Genomic DNA, 22971 nt, shown 5'->3' on the forward strand with positions numbered 1-22971 from the left:
GAACAGTACCGGTAAGGCAAATGTAAATTAGTTTTACCTTATATGTTTGATCGATTTCTGTCTATGATGTCATAGTATTTTTTACAAGGGCAGAGACTTGTACATCAGCTCCCAAAAGTCAAACAAAACACAAATCAGATCCCAGAATCCCACCGCACTGTTTAATAAATTTCACAGCAAACTACACAATAGAGTTGCATTTAACAAGAGTAATGACCATTGTGATATAATATGGCATTGCAAAGCGATGTCAATTGTAATATAGAAAAAAAATATATATATATGCTAAATACAGCGATATTTTATTTTTGGGTTATGACAACTGATGTGTGTTTCAATCATGATTGCATTTTCTAAGGAATGGGTTCATAAACACTTCATATGTTTTTTGAGACTATTGAACTTTGTACCAAATGTTCACGCGCACAAGGTTGGTGTGCGACTTATACAAGAATAATTTCCAAATGTTTACGCCATTTTAACAGGCCTCAGTTAGGGTGTGACTTATATTCAAATAAACACAGTAGTCTAAGCTATATATATTATATATTGTCAAAAAATTATAATGAAGTTTTTTCTGTTATGCAGAAGAGGCTTGCATTGTTGTCAATGAACTTTATCATAATGGTAGCCCTAGTTTAGTGTTTCTTTAATGGATTTCAACGGAAACAGTGGCCATGCTTCAACTACAATGAAAAAGATGCAAGAACATTTAGTGCATCAACAATTGTGTGATGTTAAGCTTGTTGGTAGGTAAAACTATAAGCTGGAATTTATGTTTAAACGAAATTTGTATAACATAATGGACTAGTTTCTAACTATAACTGGTTAAAGAGGTTCTTTTTTTCAACCATAAACAACCAAACATAGCTCAGCAACAATAAACAAAATTTAACATTGTAACACAAAAATAAAATAAAGCGACCGTTTTCAACTATACATTTAGTCCTTTTCAAGCCTATGAAAGAAAAAGTAATTAAACATTGCATGAGAAAATACCACCAATGGAGCTGGAAAAAGAAATGCTCAAGCTAGTGGAAAAAGAACTGCTCAAGACTCCAAAGTTTTATCTCCGACACCAGCCCTCATCCAACCGGAATGCTTTTGCCAAAGAAGGTCTGGCTGCAACTCAACCGCCAATGCACTGGTGTCGACATATTCTGCTTTAATACGCACACATGGAGAATGGCTCAAACCGCAATCTGTGAGTGTGGCAAGGAGGAACAAACCGCAGACCACACCATCTGCAACTGGGCCATTTGCCATGTGTCAAATGGTGTGCCTGAACTGGATGACGAATCTATTCAGTGGCTGCTCGACACCTGCCCAAACATCTAAACCAAGTTACCTCTACTGCCCAAGAGTGGCAGAGCTCCTCGACCCCTGGAATGGCAAAGAAGGTTCACACAATAAAAAGGGTTAAAGTTAAATTTACAGCTAGTCTATAAATTTATACCGGACTTGATATTTGAAGAATATGCTACAGTATATCTACCGTACTGGTTGTGCTAATGTGTTATTGATCACTTCATTTCAGGTTCTCATTTTTTACACATATATTTGTTTTTAGCTGGAACTAAATGCATCAGGGCACATCGTTTAGTTTTATCCTCAGTCTCTGAGTATTTTCGAGCCATGTTTACCCATGATGTGAGGGAAGCAGTTCAAGAAGAAATCGTCATTCACAATATTGATGCTGACATTCTAGAAAGCTTGATCAGTTACATGTACACAGGTGAGAATCCGCAACTGTACAAAAATACGTTCAATTATTTTTTTTAGGTTAGCACGTCAAATGCTACCTTTTAGTTCATGACTGACACTGCAGAGTCTCCGGAATGGCCCGTTTTGGCAAGTCCAATTTGGCGAGTCCAATTCGGCTAGGCCGATTCGGCGAGTGCCCTATTCGGCTAGGCCGATTCGGCGAGTGCCCTATTCGGCGAGAGCCCTTTTCGGCAATTTTTTGAATTTTTTTTTAATTATCGGGTACCGCAGCCTAATTATCATTGCCGTTTTAGGGGTTGGGGTTAGAGGTTGGGGGTTGGGTCTTATTTTAACGTTTAGCGATGTTAAAACGATGTAAAAGCGACAATGATAATTAGGCTACTGTACCCGATAATTTAAAAAAAAATTCAAAAAATCGCCAAATAAGAAACTCGCCGAAAAGGGCTCTCGCCGAAAAGGGCTCTTGCCGAATAGGGCACTCGCCGAATCGGACTAGCCGAATTGGACTCTCCGAATAGTAGCAGACCCGCAGAGTCTCATTGTTTGTAAAGGTATGTGTGTGGTGTTGTAAGCATTGCCATAGTTTCTTGCAAGTCCAAAAGTTTATTGGTTGGTTTTGATTCTTTATCCTCGGATTGACAAAATGAAGTTTCTGATTGTTGAAGTGTTATTGCCAGAAAATTATTCCACCCACTAGATGCCGCTGAGTGAAAAGAAGTCCTAAAATGCGTTGCTCAAGCGCACACCCCGACAGCCGAACCAGCGCCACATGATTTTGAGTTGGGTGGTTAACCACTGAGCTAATGAGCAGACTGAAGAATTAAAAGACAGCTTAAATGCAGTACCACCAAGAAGTTGATTTTGTGAAAGCAACAGCTAGAAGTTACTAGTCATACACTTTGTGGACGCATCACATTGTGACACTTGCACAATGCACATGACAAGCAAAAATTGCTACTTGTGACTATGTGTATTAGGAAATGGTAAACATAAAACTTTTTTTCATATAAAATCTCCTAAAGATATTCAATCAGTGCTGCTGTTTTTATTGCTTCATTGTATATAGCCTATATTGTAGATTTTATTTAGCCATTTACTCGCATGGTAGCCTAGATATTTTGGTTACCTACGACTACGTGTTATTTTTGAAAATTTAGAAGTTGATAAGCTTGTATATAAGACTTGATAGAGAATAGGAAATGAAATAACTGTATGTTGTGAGCTGCATGCTAGTAGAATTTAAACTAGAAGAATGCAAACAGTTTACAATTTCATCGACTGAATGATTGAAAGCATATACTGTAGTTATAAGTGGTGTAAGTTTTTTCAGTGGTGAACTTGAATGTGTGACTATACAACAATGTCAACTCATTCCTTACCTTTCTACTCTTTCAAGAGCATAACTAAGACTGATGAAACTTAATTATATGTCAATTCATTTGTTCTATAACAGGCAATCTTGAAATCACTGAAGAAAATGTGGAAAAAATGATATCAGCATCTAATATGCTACAGTTGCAATCGGTTTTGGAGTCTGGGTGCAACTTTCTTACAAAGCAGCTCCATCCTTCTAATTGTCTTGGAATCCGTTCATTTGCTGATATTCAGAGTTGTCATAAATTGTTCACAGCTGCTCATGACCATACAATGGTGAATAAATTTCAATTTGTTGTTTATTAATTTCAATCAGTGTTTAGATTTTACTGCTACATGTATGATCATTAAAACGCAAAAGCAAGCAGAAACAGACCATTTATTACGTTAAAAAAAGAAAACATTTTAGAAAAGGCAAACGTGATGAATGGATTGTTGTTGCTTAGTTTCAAGTGTTATTGTGTTGATGCTTCAATGAAGTAGCCTTTCTATCTGAGTTATAATATTGGCGAAACATGAATAACGACTATAGTTTTCCGTGTGAGTTGCACAGTAAGAGTATCTTCAACTTTGTTACCTTTTTTTGTACCATTTTTAGGAACATTTTACCAGTGTGATAAAGAATCAAGAGTTTCTTCTACTTCCACTTGATGAAGTGAGTTTTTCATTTCAGTCTGTTTTCTGTGTCATAAATATATGTGCAATATAGATTGTACGTAATCGAATCCAAGTAAACAGTGACAGAAAAAAATGACAAAGAGCAACGATAATTAAAAGAGTTTGAATTGCAAAGATTAAGATGTGTGATTTCATATTACCTGCTAGTACTGGTGATGTTTGGAAACCATGTAAAGTCTCTTTATAATACCGTATTATTTTCATCCTGTTCAGAAACTTCATATATACACTACAGGTTCTCGATATTTAGTTGAATGAGACATAAAGATTAAAGAGCATTGAGTCGTAGTGTTGACATTTCTAATTTTAAGGCGCTTACTAAACTTCACAGGTCTGCAAACTGCTGGCCAGCGATGATGTGAATGTACCTTGCGAAACCACAATGTTTGAAGCGATGTTATTGTGGGTAAAATATCGTGAAAATGAACGCAAGGAAACCATGCCACAGCTCCTCTCTCATATCCGCCTCACACATATGTCCAAAGAGGTACCATGCCACCTTTATTGCTTACCTTCTAAAAGCGTAGTAAATCATCACATGCGTTCCAAAACCGCGTTTTATATTTTATAAAGGGTTCCTTGCGATTTGGGCGCAGCTAATAAGGTGTTGACTTTCCAATAGTGCAAACCTGGCGACACTCGGCTTAAGAAGGTTGTTAATAAGCACCGCTCACTTCAACTCAGGGTTTAATGAATTGGGTAAGCGGTGTTGCTGACGGAAAGGCGGCCGAGAGAAAGGGACTGCCACCTCCCTCTCGTTAGTGCCAAAAGCTTAGTGTAAGAACCTTATCTTCTCATTCCCGTAATCTGAAAATATGTGAAATATTTATGATTTCAAGTTTCTTGCTGATGTTGTTCAATCACACCCATTCGTTCGCGAAAACCTATCATGTGAACACCAAGTGATAGCTGCAATGATCCATCACATGTTGCCCGCTCGTCGTCCGTCACTGCGTCCTCCTAGAAATTCCACCATGGGATGCCTCTACGCTATAGGAGGGATGGACAATTCCAAAGGTGATGAAACATGTCGTGCAGCATTGTGGTCACGCACTTGCTAACAGATTGGTAAATTTCGAATAAGAACTGCGCAATGTCAGGTGGTATCGATGAAGACTGCAGCAACAAACTTGATAGACATCTACGAAGGCCATCTGCCAGCAGTGAAATGATGTGTTGATAAAAGATTATCAAATGATAATGATGAATTACAAGCAAATCTCAAGAAATACACGAACCACAATTTAACTTGAAGCAATAGCATGGTATTGACTTAAAATTTTTGATTAATTCAATTATTTCAGTAATAGTATTACTGCTAATGATTTTCCCAGCGTTGTTGTGGGCCATCTCTTGTTTTAAATGCTTTAGTTGCTTTTTACTTAATTTTTGGCCAATTCATTTTTTTTACATATAATTTTTTTTAATCGCTTGGGCATAGCTGGGTTTTCATGTAAGTAAGCTTCTCGTTTTTGTGAGTGTTTGCATGTTTTTTTGTTATCATTCATTACGCAAAGAAGCCTGCTTTCTAGGAATGTGTAACACCCTGTCATCACAAGCCAATTAGCCAACAGTCCCAACTGTTTGCCTTGTAGTCTCTTTGCTGTTTCAGCGTCTTGCGACTGTCATTTAAAATAAACAAAATACCGAAAGAAAAAACTTTTCCAGCACGGTTTGACTGAGAATAGGTGCATTGTGCGATATAATTCTTACAAAATTTTGTGTCAAAATCACAAGAATGGATTTAGTCCTCCGCTTACTTAATGTAGAAGCTATCCTCAGTATCCTAGTATCATCATTTCTTTGTATACACTATACCAGGGGTGCACAACCTTTTGGCTATAGCCGGCCGCATTCAGATTAATTCTATAAAGTACGGCCGCTAGTGAGATTTAAATGATTTTTTTTTAAATTTGCGTTATCTAAGAGAAGAATTTACTCAATATGTACTAAACTTATCATACTTATACCTAATAGTGCCATGAAATATCAAACGCTTTTTGAAATGAATTTATTCCGTCTGTGACATTGCAACTAGTGACTGCCTTGATTTTGCATAAGAGCAGATAAACTTGCAAAGTTGGGAACCTCGCGAGATACCATCAGTCTTTGTTGAGACTCCAGGTTTCCGTCCAACAATTGCGTTCGGTACTCATGTTTCAGGTACTTCATTTGTGAAAAATCACACTCGCACACGTAAGTGCTTCCGAAAAGAACAGGAGTTTTCTCTTGAAAACAAGGTCAGTTTCCTGACCAGGATGAATGCACTTAACAACGTCTATGAGACATCGCTTAACGAGTTATCTATCCGAATAAGGCTTTCCCGCTACGGTACACCAAGATGATATGCGACTCCATAAGAAGCTTCGCAGCGATTATTGTTCAATTGAATGAAAGTGGACATGCAAGATGTCTCCCGTCGCACACTTTTCTTCAAATTTCAACACAGATTTTCCTCGACTCGCCTTCTAATTTTGCGTAATTGTGTGACATATGACGACAAAAATGCTGCTTTGCATTATTTCTTTTAAAAGTTTTAACTACTTGGCTGCATATTAGACACATCATAGTAGCCTATGCAGTATGCACTGCCGTCTCGATCATGAAATAATCTAACTCACATTTGGAATTGAATACCCTTTTGTTAACTAACCTACTGTTCTTTTTCTTTTTAATGCAATGTAGTCTACCGTTACAATGAAATTGGGTTGAGGAAAAAGTTTTGCCTCAAAACGATTTTAACAATATAGCCTAGCCTACAAAAACTTATGATGAAAATTTTTTCAAGCTCTAAAATTTGAAATATTATATATAATTACAAGGGTATCCAGTGGTTCTAGATATCCCTGTATAATATTTAAAATACATTTCATTTTTTTAATGAAATATTTTTTTCTTTCAACAACTTACAGGACACGGCCGCCAACACATGCTTATTAAATTACGTCTTAACGGCCGCATAATTATTCATCGACGGCCGCAGGCGGCCGTACGGCCGCAGGTTGAACACCGTTGCACTATACAGTATATAAAAGAAACTATAAATACATTACCGGTACGCATATTGATAGCGGTGACATGATAACGTTTACTGAACCCTTACACACTCCAGCTAGCAGAATCTGTCCTTTTTAATAAGTCTAAATGTTGATTCAATGAAAAAGAACTTATTTTGTTGGTTGGTACATTATCAATGTTATAAACGACTTCTAAGTAACAGATTTTTTAGAATGCCATAAGGTCGTTAAAATTTATTATTTCACCATTATTTTATCCGCCCTTTCTGTTATTGGTAACTTGTTTTTATGTTTGGGATTGGCGAAATTTAAAATGCGATGACTCATCAATTCAAAATAATATTTTGAGTCAATGAAACTGAAAGGCGATTTCGTTTAGGCAGTGGGGTCTTTGTTCTTGGTATGTCAAAGCAACCTATAAACAAGACGAGGAGAAGTTGATTAAATATTTTATCTATCCATATTGGTCTTTTAGTTTAACATGCAATGGCGCCATTTTCAACCGTTTTAAATTTTGACACTACACAGTACACACATACGTCAAACAATATATGCGATATGACATGTCCATATTGAATTGTCAGAAAAGATAATTTCAACTTAAATTTTGAAGATGAAGGAACCTAAATTTTTAACAAAAAGTAGCTGGCAACACCGATATTGACTTTTTGTTTTTGCATGTCGTTTCAAGCTGCTCATCTTGTTTTCAATTTTACGTCACTGGTCACGTGGTACAATCAGTTGTTGATTTGTAACCGCGGCAACAATTCTCAAACAAACATGTTGCATACTGTCTCATCACACAAGCTGTTGTTCTTATCGTTTGGCATCCTTAAGCTAAACACGATTTGTGGTATTGGGTATATACAGACGAGTGTGTGAATGCTTTACCGTATTTCAAGTTCAGCACAGCTTTGGAGAACTTGAATTCTTGTGCAACTCACCTCTGCGTTTGGGGTATCTCATATGTCACTTTGAAGTACTGGTAGTTATCAAAAACGCTTGAAAATAATAAGTTTTTTGTCTCATATCAGCTGTGGTAAATATATTCAGGTCTTTTGTGTTGAAACGTAACTTTTATAGTCGCGACAACGCATTTGCGTCACTGTTTGTATGCATTGTGACAAACCTTATTTGTTCGCAAGTCAACATGCTTATATCACGTGATCAGGTGCGATAAGCATTGAGCGCTACGAGCGGCGGCTGGACCGCTGGACTGTCTTCACACACATGACCGGGCGACGTCTGCAGTTCGGGGTCGCTGTCCTCGATGACAGATTGTTCGTTGTCGGTGGAAGGGACGGTTTGAAGACTTTGAATTCCGTCGAGTGCTTCAATTCAAAAACCAAAACCTGGAGCGCTATGCCTCCGGTTGCCACTCATAGGCATGGATTAGGTGAGTGGCCATAGTAATGTAATTCATACATCGTTTAGCCTCAAGCAAAGTGAGAAGTTCAATATTGATTTAATTCTATCAAATATTGATTCTTTAGCCGTGGAAACAGACTGTTTGAGTTTCAGCAGTTACGAAATGGTACAAAGAAACGTTTTCATAGTAATCTCAGTCTGCATTCCGCACTACTTAGCGCAAAAGCAGCATTCTAAAATTGTTACTTATCAGTGACAAAGTGTCTTTGCATCTAATATCTTGTTTTAACGCTTTTTCTGAAGGTGTTGCCGTGCTTAATGGACCTATGTATGCTGTGGGAGGACATGATGGATGGAGCTATCTCAACACTGTTGAGCGGTGGGACCCACAGGCGCGGTCCTGGAACTATGTCGCTCCTATGTCAGTGTCAAGAAGCACTGTTGGGGTTGCAGTACTCTTAGACAAGTAAGATATTTTTCCGTCATCTAACTTCAAAGCCCAAATTTTTATCACATTGTGTTGTGATGAGACATTTTTTAATTTAGAAATACAGTAACAATAATGTGTGTTTTTGTATATAATGCTGTATCCATTGCAAATATGCGTTACTCTCAGCACCTAGTGCCGTGTTTAAAAAGTGGTGTGGCCCTACGGGATATCGAATCCATGCCTACCGATTGGGATGCGGCACTTTAACTATTAAATAAGCTGTCGAATCAGTGTAGAATGCAGAGCTGCTGTGGAGTCGGATAGATTTTGGCCCGTCCGGAGTCGTTAAAAAAAGACCGATTCCGGTTTGATACAACACGACAAACAATAAAATTTTTAAAGAAAATGAAGGGTGTACCAGCAAACATCTATAGGATTGGCCCATGATACAAGAGAAGGATCCCCAGAGGATACAAACTGATATGAATGAATCAACAAGTGAACAAAAAAATAACAGTTAACCTCTCAAGTACATGTAGCTCCACACAGAGTGAAATTTACATGCCTTTTGACTCTTTTTTATTTCTTTAAAAGTATTATTGACTCAAAAAGAATGTCTAAAAAGACATTACGAAAAGTAACTACGTTTTATAAAATTCAAAGAACTACGTTCTTTGAATTTTATTACTTATATGTGCCGCTAGAATCTAATTTCTTGTATTTTAGATCCATCTCAGATGATTGTTTTGTCCTAGCTCAGTTGCAAATTCTTGTCTTTTTTTCTAGTTTTTATTTTTAACAAATTCCTGCCATTTCTTAGCACAAATTCTCTTAAAAAAATCACACCTTCTAATAGGCTGTAACACTACGTTTCGCTGAGGTCCAAAGTTAAAACTTAAATCCAGTCTCATTGTCTCACAACAATCACTCAAGTTTCAAATCATCATCTCAACCAACGCTTCAAGACAACTTTCTACTTTCACTTTACTACGCTGAAGAGATCGGAAGATCGAAACACTGGCCTTTGTCCGTAGTTACTTTTCGTAATGTCTTTTTAGACATTCTTTTTGAGTCAATAATACTTTTAAAGAAATAAAAAAGAGTCAAAAGGCATGTAAATTTCACTCTGTGTGGAGCTACATGTACTTGAGAGGTTAACTGTTATTTTTTTATTCACTTAATAAAATTTTTGTTTGCTATTTTAATCTGCTTTCAATATGATAAATAAGACCAATACTCATTTTTTACAACACCACACTTTTCATGTCTTACGTTTCATAAAGCTGATGATTGCTCTTTTAATCCATAAATTAAAAAAAAAACTGGCAACAATAAGTCGGATTCGGCCAGATATAAATCGAGGATTCGGAGTTGCATATTTTTGCCTCGACTCCACAGTCCTAGTAAAAAGAAGGCAAAATTGCGTTATTCACAAGTTGTGATCTAAGCAATAGAAATACGAAATAGCTATGAGCTTGGTTAAATCTGACCATTTATACGAACTTCAGGTTATATGCGGTTGGCGGCAGAGATGGAAGTTCTTGTCTTCGCTCGGTTGAGTGTTTCGACCCACACACCAATAAATGGAGCAACTGTGCCCCAATGTCTAAGCGCAGAGGGGGCGTTGGAGTGGGGGTTTGCGGTGCCCACCTTTATGCGATCGGAGGTCACGATGCACCGGCGAGCAACCAAATGTCCAAGTTGTCGGAAAGTGTAGAAAGGTTGGAATGATTTCTTTGTATTTGAAGCTTTTTCTATCGATGTTCTGCAAAGAAATACAGTACTCCGTTTGGAAACACCCTCGTGTTGTGTTGGGACATGAAACAAACAGCGACTAGAATTGTAGGCTGTGCAAATCCTATCAAAAATATCTTTCTTCCGTCTGTTTGAAGTGAACACGTCAGCATTGGTATATTACAGTAAAATGCAAAGTTTTTTTGTCAAATGTTTTTGTTATTAAAATTACCACTTGGCTTGATTAATTCGGTACAAGTGCTTCATCAGTGGATGAGATATGCCCAAGAAATCGTACAGTCCAACAAAAGATAGAATCAACGACAAAAGCTTCTGTTCTTTCGTTACAGATTTGACCCGAAAACCGACCAGTGGACCATAGTAACCTCAATGAGCGTACCACGTGATGCAGTTGGCATATGTGTCTTGGGAGGAAGGCTTTATGCGTGCGGGGGCTACGATGGTGAGTTGTTTGTTGCGCCAGGTTTTGGTTGTTCCAAGTAGGACTGTTTTTGTTTTTTTTCTAATTGCTGTTCTATTTTGTCAAATGATCATCATCCTTCATTTTGCTTCAAAGAAGCCTGGTCTTCATCCCGAAAAATCAGGGTCGACCAGTTGGATGATCCAGATACCAAATCTAGTACTGTGGTTCATACCTGCAGACAGTGCGTTGTAATTTGAAGTCTAGAACCTTATGTAGAAACTAATCTGGTTAAATCCGGTTTGTTCCAGGCCAATCGTATTTGTCAACCTGCGAATCGTATGATCCTGAAACTAATCAATGGACAGATGTGGCACCGCTCAATACAGGAAGGGCAGGTACAGTTGTCGTCCGCATCGACAACTTTCTGTGATGTGGAATAGCGACAGACAGCCGAGCAGTCTACACGCCCACCGAATAGCAGAAAACGTTGACGGCATTCTTAGCTAACGAGCATTGTTTTCAGCACTCACCTCACGCTTTATAAATTAGACTCTTCCAGTTGACCAATTTTTTGTTACAAGTGACTTGCGTGCGTTGAATTGGAGACAAACGTGAGGTGCGGTTGATTGTTTATGCAATGTTTTAACCACGTTATTATATCCTGCAGTTTTTAAAGGTTATTTTTCTATCGAAAGTTTGAACAGTCCCTTTACGGTTTTAATGCTTGTCGAACAAGCTGAAGCATCATTGTGATCCGATTTTTGAATGAAAAGTCACATTGCGATGAATATAGTCCAACGAAAGGTTATTGTTTGATAGATTCAACGATTTGTGTTTAACCGATGGTCATCTTCTTAGTGTTACTATGTTTACGATTTGTTCTTTGTATCAAGCACTCGGGATATTCGTAGTGATTTTTTTCTTTCTATCCACTTTGGGCACCATGGATGCGCTCTTGCAGTGGTCGAGCCTTTGCGGAAAGCATCATTTCTATTGCAGTCAAAAGCGCATTCCTGGCATCAACGGTATTGACAACGGTTTCTTATTCCTCAATACTTTTCTTTCCAGCTGTCCTTCTCGAACCTTTGTGGAAATGAGTGTTCTGAAAATGTTAATATAGCTTGGATATAATAGATAGCTTGTACTTTCAATCGTTTTCAGTGTGTCTTGTCAATGATTTTTTTATCACTGTATAAGACAACACTTCCACTTGATATTACTGTGTATAATATACTTATACAGTTAAAACAATGAAAATTATTAATACTACAAAGAGTGCTCAATGCTAAGCAAAAAAGCAAATCAGAGCGAATTAAATCAAATATAGTTTTAGTTATTACTATCTATATTTGGTTTAGTTATACAGTTATATTATTCTATATCAAGTGGTAGTGTTGTCTAGCGTTACGTGCATAATTCACGTATTTTATCATAAATTCAACATTTATAGAAATCTCAAGTGGTTAAAATTTTAAGTTTTATATTTTAAAGCAGGGGTGTCCAAAACTTTTTTACTGAAGGCCATCGTCAGACGAACGCGTCGTAATTAAAGAAGCACTCGTGAAAGGGCATAACAAAATTTACCTTTCATGGAGTGAGGTCAGCAGATATTTATTCGCAGACTGTACATAAATAACAAATAAAAAGAAAACCGCAACGTGTTACACCGTTTTCAGTTGGTAGGCTATTGCTGTGTTTAACCCGAAAAGAAAGTAAGAAGGCTGGTCTAATATGATAATGTAACTTTTAACAGGAAAAAAAATCAAAAAATAAAACGAGACACGTATCTACACTGTTCCCAGATGAAATGCGGTGTGATATAGTTGACTCGTTTAAAGGTGCAAAGCCCACTTGTATGTTTGGCGAATGGCGATTCACATCATAAATATTCAATTGACAGTTCGTGCAATTTTTGACTTATTCAATATTCATTGGCGATAAAAATGTGCCCACGCTGGCCTTAATAGGGAGTCAGGACACCCCAGTTTAAAAAAGTGAATGACATACTATTTGTCCAAAACTTGTAAATTTACTTATGCTATACTTCTAATTTTCTCATCTTTTCTCATCGAATATAAACTTTTGTAATGTTGAGATATGTTTATAAGGGAGACCGTGGAGAGTTACAATTTTTAACAAAACCAGTATAACTTTTTATCTACTGCAGCTAAGTTGCTCATTTTTTCGTGATAAAAGGGCTAAGGTCTTGGTATAATAATGCTATCTTCAAATCAATTTTACCGCATACTTACAATATCATATTTTTTTATTTTATGACTGCATTTCTGTTGTAACATGTCACCCCAGTGTAGGGGTGATTTGTTACACTGCCAGGGTGAAATGTTACATCAGAATAACTATCCCGTTCATGGTGAAATCAATTGTTTTTTCCTCTAATTCACATCATCATCGGCCATGCCTGAATAAGGCGTCGGTTACCGTGAGTCTCCACAACGATCGATTGTCCATAGTTCTTACTATGTTTTCAAAATTTTGGTTTGTCCATGTTAAAACATTTTTAAAAATTTCCAAACGTGGATGCCCCCGGTGCCTTTGACCAGGAAGTCGCCTCATCATTGCTGAGTGTTCAATTCCGCGTTTGCGGTAGACATGCCCGATAAATGTCATTTGCCTTTTTTGATAGTTGCGATGAGGACGCCAGGGGTGCACCCAGATCGTCTCCACACTTCTTCGTTAGTGATCTTATCCATCCAGTTAATTCCCATTGATCATTCTTCGAATGAACCAAATTTCAGCACTGTTGATATTCTTTTCTATCCGCTGGCATACAGTCCAGGATTCACAGCCATATAGCAGAATTGCCCAAATGTACACATGTAAAGTTCTTGTTCTAGTGTTCAGTATTTTGGCCGTTTTGATGAAAGCTTGTTTGGATTTTGCAATTCTTGATTTTATATCGCTCCAGCATCGACCATTCGAAGTGACTATAGAACCCAGAAAGTTGAAACTATTTACTTGTGAGACCGTTGTATTCTGTATTTTTGATTGTGCATACTAGAGTTATTTCCTTTGACAGAAGGTTTTCGTTGCATTCAAATTAAGTCCAAATCACATATCAATATGATTGCAAGTACATAGGTGAATTTGTGATGTAATATTGGAAAGAACAACCAAGTAGTAAATACAGAACTCACTAGCAAAATTAGCACAGCACAACAAACACATAAACTAGTGATTTAACATCACTGTTAAGTGTTAATCCTTGCAGTTGTCACAGGTGTATTTGGTCTCAGCGCCTGCAGGCTTCATGCGCCCATCCTTTACAGGTGCCACATTGTACTCAAACTTCTCTTGAAAGAAAATTTGAATACTTGTCACTGCATACTATGCAAAACCATTCTTGGTTTGCAGAGATACTTTTTGGCTTCAAAATGTTCTTTCTGGCCTTTCTTTTGCTAACTGTTTTTATTTTAGATCCAGCTTGTGCCTCCTCAAGCTTTTTCTTTTCAGGGGTACATGTAACCACAGCTGATCGACGCTTGCTAGAGCTTTGTTTTTGTATGCGGGGTTGAGCTTTGGGGAAGGGAAGTGTCATTCGAGAAGACCTAGCAACTCCTTCAGGCAACCTTTCTTCTTCCACCAACAATTCGGTAGATAAAGTTGGCAAATAGAGGAGGACATCTGCAGAAATTGGTGAATTATCTGCTGGAATCGGTACAGAAGGTGATGAGGTGCCAGCAGTGGAAGTTGGCGGTTGTTCATTTTGCAAACAATCTCGGTCTGTGACACTGACATAGCTTGCCATGTAATCATCATCGGTAAAGATGTTGCTGTTAAATGGGAAATGCCACACACTGAAAAACCTTTATGAATATTGGCAGGTGTAGCAGCAGAAGGTAGTGCTAATTTCACAATATGCGGTATGTCATAGTGGGTCATGTGTTAACCTTTATGATTCTTCATCCAGTCATCGGATGCTGAATTAACATATTTTTTGAATGGTCCAAAAACGATTCTATTGAGAGGTTGCATTTTATGCGAACAATGTGGTGGTAAAGTTAGAAGCACAACACCGTTTTCTCGACAGTAATTGATCAAATCAGTCGTAAGATGAGGTAGGTGGTTATCTAAAACAGCGTGGTCCAACTACTTTTGACTTGCGGGCCACTTTACAAAAACGTGACAACTTGCGGGCCATTTCCAATAAAATGATAGTGAGTGCGCTATCGAAATTGTTAAACAATAGCAAATAGAAATTTATTGTAAATCTCTATCTGAGAGATGCCTGTGGTCGAGGTTTCTCTGATACTATCGTTTCTACATCAATTTCAATGTTAGTGGTAGCAAGTCGGAGACTATCTTCCATTGTTTCGTCTATCATTCGATTTCTGTTTCTAGACTTGACTTGCTTCATTCTAGAAAATGTACTCTCACACATGTACTGTATGTGCTTCCAAACATTGAGTCCATTTTTAATGCAAAATTTTTCAGTTTGGGAAATCTATCCTTGCTGACTAATTTCCAGAAGCACTCTGAGGTTTCACTTTTCCTTGACAGTAAGAATTGGTTGCACTGAAGCTCGCGGAGTTCGAGCTGAAGTTCTGGTAGCTGTGTTTCCACATTGACATCCATAGGATTGTTATACAAATGGAGATTAGGTTTTAATCTGTCAAAATCTTTAAATCTATTCTCAAATTCACAAGATAAATTCTTAATATCTTTCACAACATAATAAATAAATAACGCAATAGCCAGTATCCAATTTAAAAGATACATAACATGAAAACTGTGGAATATTTAAAGGAAACAAAAACGTCCGGAACACTAGGTACATATCAGCTTTTAAGAAGCCCTGTTGTACTGACGAGACCTGATAGGTTGAAACAGTATAGGCCCTGCTGTCTATAACTTTGAATTAAATTTTTGACACTTTATCCAAATGCTATACTTGTTCTAATTGAAATTATTTTCTGTAACATAAATACAAATTAAATCAATACTGTGAAAGCTCGCGGGCCGCAAAATTTTTATCCGCGGCCCGCGGGCCTGTAGTTGGACCACGCTGATCTAAAATAATCAGAACTGGGGAACTTGGATAACACTTTGTGATACCAACAAAATGCTTCATGAACATCAAAAAATCCTCAGACTGCATCCAGCTACTGAGATTGGCAGTACCTGCTGTCTACAGGAGCATGAGCCAGAAAGTGGTCATGAAATCGAACTCGAGAAAAGGTGGAATCAGGTTGCCTCTGGACTAAGTGCGACAGTTTCCAGTTTTCCTCTTTCACCAGATGTAATGGCCCCTACTTGCTTTGTGCCCTTTTTTGCGACAATACAATCTGGACGCTGCACTGTAGTGACACCTGTTTCATCAATATTGTAGACTACACATCAAAAGCTAGAAACTTGTGTATATCCAAAACTTCTTCCAAGTTATCAAATAGAAAAACGTTGATGCGATTGAAATTTGTAGCTTTGGAAAGGCTGGTGGCCTCTGGTTTTCTAATGGAAAGATTTTTATTTCTTTGCAAAAACCCATTAAACCAGTCAGGACCAGCAGTCTTGTTTGTTTCCCATGAAGTTGGGTGTTTGATGTTGTTTGCAACAGCAAATTCATAAGCTAGTTTCCGAATAGAATGTGGCGACAACCCAAAATATATTTTTGATGCTGGTAAAATATAATCTCCAAGCAGCTTCTCTTGTTGCAATGTAAAAAGTAAACCAGTTGATTTATAGCCAACTTCCAGTTTGTCACCTTCGCCCACTTTTTTGCAGAATCTTTGAAGTGTCATGAAGTTTATCTGAAAAACACAGCGCAGTCTCAACCAGAAAGGCACTACAAATTCTGTCAGTTTTTTTAAAAAGCAGATTATATTCTAACATGATTAAATTAAAATTTCCTGCCACCATAAAGATGATTTCAAATAATGACCTTTGCCATAGGTAGGTCCAGGCCATCTTAAAACAATTAGCCTTCTTTGTGACTACAGTATATAACAAAATGTTTTACCAAATTGTACTTACATGAAATCAGAAGCTACTTTTCGAAGAGATTCCCCATGATCCATTACTCTCTTTGCTGCATCCTTGTACGTTGAAAGAGGCATAATACCTTGATTGGTCTTCCTTTCATAACTTCTAGGCATTTTTTGTAACTAAATGTGTGGAGATTAACTAAACAACACTGAAAAAGTAAACGGTTTTACATTTCACTTGATGAAGTATGATCGGGGTGATTTGTTACACCCAGTAACATTTCACCCCAGAGAGGTGTTGGTAATAGTTGCATCTCTAACAGTTAATCAACAGTAGTTTCATTTGAAAAGTTGTTTGATACAAAAACTAGCATCACTAACTATGCTGAAAACAACTATAAAGTTTAAAATAGCTCCTCATGAAGCTGAAGAATACACTTTTAAAGAAGGTCTTAACTTTTTCAAATAACACTTCAAAACAATTTTCTCAACCTCACAACTTTTTGAAGAGCACACCTTCCTGTTTTTTCTCAGATTGTGCGATATGACGCAATGAACATTTTGACTTAAATCAAGCGGTTTAACTCAGTTTATTTTGGTTTTTATAAAGGTTGTAACAACCGTCCCTTGTCCCAAATTTCTCCCCGGTCTCCCCTACGTTATTTTTTTATCAATACTTTGATTCGAAGGTTGTGCTGAATGTAATTTCTTCTGCTGTTTTGATAGCACCATCAGTGCAGGACAGATACGTGGAAACGTTATAGAGATTGCATTGGCTTGCGCAATGATATGACATTTGCATTTGAAACGAATGAAATTCATTGGATTGATTTTGATGACCGATGGTAATGCTTTGCAATTGCAAAGCATCACAGAATGTGACCAGTCGGCAATTAGAACAACTCAGCAAACTGTCGTGGTATACAGAAATTGTTTTTTTGCTAGAAACAGTTACTCTACGTATGTCAATACAGTAACATGACAGTAACAATACAGTAACATTCTTTGCTTACATGTGAAACAATGTTTATTCAAAATAAACCGTATTGTTTGCCGATGATGTTGGTGTTTCCAATAGGTGTTTCTGCAATTTCGTCGATTTTCTTGCCGACATCATTCGTGCTTATTGATTGCTTGGGAGCCATTGTTGTGCGGTCACATTCACGCTCCGTTTTATTATTGCTGTTGTTAGGTCAATTTTGTACAGTATTACTTTTAATCTAATGTCTATCTGTGCTCTTTTTGTATCTGTCTTCAATATATTTGAAGCCAAACATGAACTCCACCAAACATCTTGTGTAACTTGTGCTTGTGTTCCACAAACGATGTGTCACGGCAGAGTGTGCCGTAAGGGGTAGCATTAATCGGAACATTTTTCTTAAAAGGAATCCTCATCGAAAGGCGAACTGGTCAGTTTGGTAGTTGAAGGCTTCAAAAATCGTCATAAACCGTAGTTCAGACGTGATATGAAGTTGTGCTCTTTGTTTTGTCAACTTAAAATATGAAAAGCTGCCATGAAGTGAATTTTTTTAGAGCTCACTTTAAAAGTTAAAGTGCCCCTGACAGGTTGGACCCAAGTATAGTAAATTTTCTAAGCATTTTCTAGCGCAAAATTATGCTTAGCGAACTTTTTAATCTTAACCTCGAAGCTCGACTAGTTAGGGCAAAATTTATACAAAACGACAGTTCCGCAGCGCCACCACAGGCGAAACTCCATATTTCACTGCTCTGGGACGACTTTGGTGGTATTACGTCATCGTGGGTGGGCGTTGTTAGCGACGGATGAAACAAATGCATTCTAAATGCAATTGGTGGATCACAGTTTGGTCGGAGTTGGTACAAGCGGTTGCTTTTTTCAAAGATTTATTGTTTTTTGCAGTTTAATAAAACTGTACTGGATACGTTCCTACAAAACCTAAAATATACTTGAAGTGAAAAATGAAGAAATCGTACGAATCATCATTCATATTTAATTCATCATCATTCATCACTATTTATAAATAAATAAAAATGCTCTCTCTCTCCCTCATAATGTGCCTTCAGTTGGCCATTGAAATCCGGTGTAACGGCCATCTGGACTTGAAAATTGTTTCGGATTCGCCAAACAATGCATGACGGCAGCACAATCCGATTGTTGCTTCCGAGAGCACCACCTTGTAGTATCCACTCCAATACATGCTTGTAAGCGACTAATTACCGATACTACCTGCAAGGAAATAAAATCACTTCGTTTAGTGTGCATTCTTTAGCGTTTAGGGTATTTTTAGCCTAATGTAGCATCCTTACTCTTTTGATAGGTCTCCGTTTTCTCCTTTCGGTTTATTTTTTTTTCTCGAGTTCTTCCGGCTCCTCATAAAAAAAAGTCCTCAGAACTGCGGGATGTAAGTGTGCCTCAAAATCGGTCAAATTGGTAACACAGCTAGATGAGTCTTTCTTCAAAAGTTCTTTCGTCTATGGCACTTCATGGCAACATACACATTCACTTGTGGCAAACGCAAAACCTACAGTTCCCAGCACGCCACTCATTGCTGAGAAGATCCAAATCGGGTTGGTGGTGTTAACAAAATCATCTCCAGTGAAGTGAACATATACGACTAGTTTTGTATGGTCCATCCCACTTTCGAACACTTGAAGAAAACTTTGACTATTTTCTTCTCAGCACCTTGTTTTGTTTGAAAGCATGAAAATATAGCACACGTCTTTGTCACTGACTCTGTCACATAAACAGCAATTTCCAGGCATTAGGCCTACCTCAACCATAAATTAAGTGTACTGTCTGTGAGATACTGCTGTTACACTGCAAATGGCTATAGCCAGATTAGGACAAATAAAAAATTATCTAAATTGTAGCCCTACAAGAGTTTAGAAAAACTGCAATTTCAATTGAATTGAGATGCTGTTTGATAAAAATAAACTCAATCTATTTGATCTAAACCTGATAGTAATAATAAGTTGACTTTTTCCTTTCGGTAATTCTCATTTTGCACATGCTTTAGACCAATACAGCCCCACACATTGACGTTTTGGAGCAGTCGTACCATACCTTACCAACTCACCACAGAGAAAGAATGTATCCTTCCCACCCACGGTGACGTCACAGCGAGGTTGCCGTTTTTATTTTCGCAATTGAATGAGTGCCAGATTCGCCGAAAGTGAACGAAAGTTTGCAAGCGTGTAACTTATTAGCCTGTTGATATTTTTTACTATTTGCTGGTCAGGGAAGTTTGTTAGTGTTATCTCTTTGGTATCTTAGGTAAATTTAGCAAATTTATTTTCCTGTCAGAGGCACTTTAAACTATCGTTGTCGCTTGCATGTGGCATTTCTTTATTGGCACAGTTGAGTACTTATCAATCGGAACAGACATTTTAAACACATTAAACACTGTGCAATTAGACTCTAAAATCATTTGTGCCCAATGAGCCTTATGCTGAAATGTCAAGGCAAGGTAGGCTGTAGCCAATCCTTACCTGTTGGGAGCAGTTTCTTGCATTACTGTAGGCCCAAAGATGTACGTATACGCCGCAAATTCAACGCCGCATACTTGCGGCGTAAATTTTGGTTTACGCTAACGCTTGCAGCCACATTTTTTTGGATAGTTTGCTCTTGAGGCTACGCCGTAAAGTTTTCGCGGTTTTTTAGCGCATAGCGTCAACGCATACTTTTTAATGTATTTTTTTCGCTACAGCACGCCAATACCTTCCAGCGCTGCAGTTGAAAGAATGTTTTCAATGGGCAAAGACATATTGGAACCAAAACACAGCAAAAAGTAAGATGAACACTTTAAGATGCTTGTGTATCTTCGTGGAAATTCAAAATAAAACTTGTTTGTTTCGAGTGGTTTATACCGTATGAATGTTTGGCACCTAGCAAACAAAATTAGTTTACGCTAGTGCAGAGGTCACCAAACTACGGCCCGCGGGCCGAAACCGGCCCGCGAACTGATTTCATCCGGCCCGCCACGTGCTGCAGAAATAATTTGTACATTTTTCTACCAAGCAGCCTACATGTTGGTGTTCTGTTTTTATCATTAGGCCACCACAAATGGGAACAGCCCAGGCCAAATTTGGAAAGATGTAATGTTTTTTCAAGAGCACGATGCCCTGTAGTGTATCACAGCAGGGGATAACTTTTCCAGCAACCTTTCGATTTTCATTACAGCTTTGCTATTCCACCGCTGACTTTGTTATTTATTGTGCTCAATTCAAGTCAATGAAGACTCTAAATAGTTGTACATCTTTTCGCAATTTGCATCTGGCCCGCAGCTGTTAATCTCGCAGCAATCCGGCCCTCAGAGAAAAAAGTTTTGTGACCCCTGCGCTAGTGCATGCGCTGACGCCGTCAACTTTTTTTACAAGTTACGTTGACGCATACGGCGTAGGCTATGGTTTTTCGAACGTTTGCGTTTACGCTGACGGCGTCAATATTTTTTGTATGCGCGTACATCACTGTGCAGGCCCATAAAGTAGCCTAAAAGAACTCTATCGATAAAATTCGACAACGTTTCGTTTGATAAAATTTGGATTTCTGTGGATGTCAACAAATTTCGGAAGCAGCTATTAAATTTCTTGTCGAGTAGGCCTAATGCACTACCTAGGCCTATTTGTATGAACAAAATGTATTGCCTTTGTTGTTAAAACAAGGCAATCAAAGATCAATCCACTTTAAAGATATTGACGCAGGATTTTCGAACATTGCTTTCAGTAGCCTACTGCGGTGGAAAGACTTTTCTCCGTAAAAAAATACGGGAAGTGCGGTGACCAGTGGGACACTACCATTTAGTAGAACCGTGGTGAACTAAAATGACTGATGTTTTGTGTGTGGAACCGAGATACTCGTTAATGTCGTATAGCGTAGTTTGATGGCAAAACTTTTTGTAGTTCAAGAATGACATCAAAAAGAGTTTTTTCACTTGTTGAAGTAGGCTAAACAGAAGTCAGATATCCTTTGTATTTTTGATTTAACAATAACTTTGTGGGAAGTACTTTTTAGATTGAATTATACGTCCTTATAAGTTGTAACTTGTACCTCCATTAAGCACAAACCGCAAAGTTTTTTTTTTTTTTTTTTCAAGATTTGGACTGAGAGGCAATAGTGAGGTTCAGGCACCAATGGGACATTTTGTTTAGGAACCTGTGGAACAGTATAACGTATTCACGTATACATATGATTTGGTTTTTGAATCTTTATCTTCGGACTGACAAAGCCTTGATAAGTTATTCCTGGTAGTTTCGCATAGGCCTACTTGTGGACTGTGGAGGCTCTTGACGCAGGGCCGGTTAACGAGATTGGCAGAGAGAAGTTTTCCGATTGTTGAAGTGTTGTTGCCGGGGAATTATTCCATTTTTTAGGTGTCGACGAATGGAGAGCAGTCCTGAATACCTTGCTCAAGCGCACACCCCGAGAGTCGAATCAGTGCCGGGTGCGTAACCACTGAGCTAAGGGGGCGGACAAAGATAAAGGTGAGTCTAGGGACGGTACATTACGGGACGCGCAACTCCATTGTTCTTTCAACATTAGAAGGGTCAATTGCCAATTTGACAATTTTTTTACGCTTTACTGCTGGCTTGCTTTCAACTAAAAACCTAAATTACTTTAAAACCAACTTCACTCTTCTTATATAACCCCTAAAAAGTAAAATATTTTGTAAATTACAAAAAAATGTAACCCTTCAAAAAAGAAAAGTCTATCGCATAATTATTATGTCCGCACGTATTTGAAAGGATTTGATAAAGACATGTGTAAAAAACTTATTCCATCCGGAAGCAACCCAGGAAACTGTATGGTCTTGTAAAAGTCCATAAAGATAGAAACCCTGATAGGCCATAGTTGTGTCAATGATTGGTACACCTGAATACCGATTAGCAAAATTTTTGGACTCTATTCAGCCTTATAGGCCTATTCCTAATAAGTAGGCCATATGTTCGACTCTACCAACAATTTTTTAGAAAATGTGAATAACTTCCCTTGCCACAAAAATCAATTGATGGTAAGTTTTAATGTGTCTTCTTGTTTACAAATGTACCGTTAATTGACTGAAACCATCAATATCATCTCTAATTGCATTTTTTTCGGATTCCCGACCTAATCATCCTCCCATCAAAAAAGAAATTTTCATTAAATTCCTCACTTTAGCCACACAAAGCATGTTTTTGTATAAAAACTTTTTATAAATAAATCGATGGCGTAGCAATGGGGTCTCCAACTCTCCATTAGGTTCTACCATTGCTAATATTTTCCTAGAACATATTGAAACAAAAATTCTTGAAGAGTCTAAAGATTTC

At 37.8% G+C, this 22971-nt stretch overlaps 1 protein-coding gene across 1 annotated transcript; it reads left to right on the forward strand.

Annotated features, from left to right (window-relative positions):
• Positions 1–637: 637 nt before the first annotated feature.
• LOC145777191 (kelch-like protein 5) lies at positions 638–11771 on the forward strand. The gene is made up of 11 exons (XM_082588512.1): positions 638–749; positions 1571–1735; positions 3179–3375; positions 3698–3754; positions 4109–4264; positions 4617–4794; positions 7966–8190; positions 8466–8628; positions 10101–10313; positions 10677–10789; positions 11059–11771. The coding sequence occupies exons 1-11, from the start codon at positions 653–655 to the stop codon at positions 11178–11180; spliced, it is 1686 nt and encodes a 561-aa protein (XP_082444638.1). The 5' UTR covers positions 638–652; the 3' UTR covers positions 11181–11771.
• The last annotated feature ends 11200 nt before the right edge of the window (positions 11772–22971 follow it).

The sequence above is a fragment of the Aplidium turbinatum genome, chromosome 9 (genome assembly GCF_918807975.1).
Source record: "Aplidium turbinatum chromosome 9, kaAplTurb1.1, whole genome shotgun sequence".
Taxonomy (NCBI): Eukaryota; Metazoa; Chordata; class Ascidiacea; order Aplousobranchia; family Polyclinidae; genus Aplidium; species Aplidium turbinatum.

Coding starts and splice junctions, on each gene's coding strand:
- LOC145777191 (XM_082588512.1), top strand. CDS start 653: ATGGATTTCAACGGAAACAGTGGCCATGCTTCAACTACAATGAAAAAG. Junction 1,736..3,178: donor GATCAGTTACATGTACACAG/GTGAGAATCCGC, acceptor GTTCTATAACAG/GCAATCTTGAAATCACTGAA. Junction 8,629..10,100: donor GTTGCAGTACTCTTAGACAA/GTAAGATATTTT, acceptor TACGAACTTCAG/GTTATATGCGGTTGGCGGCA.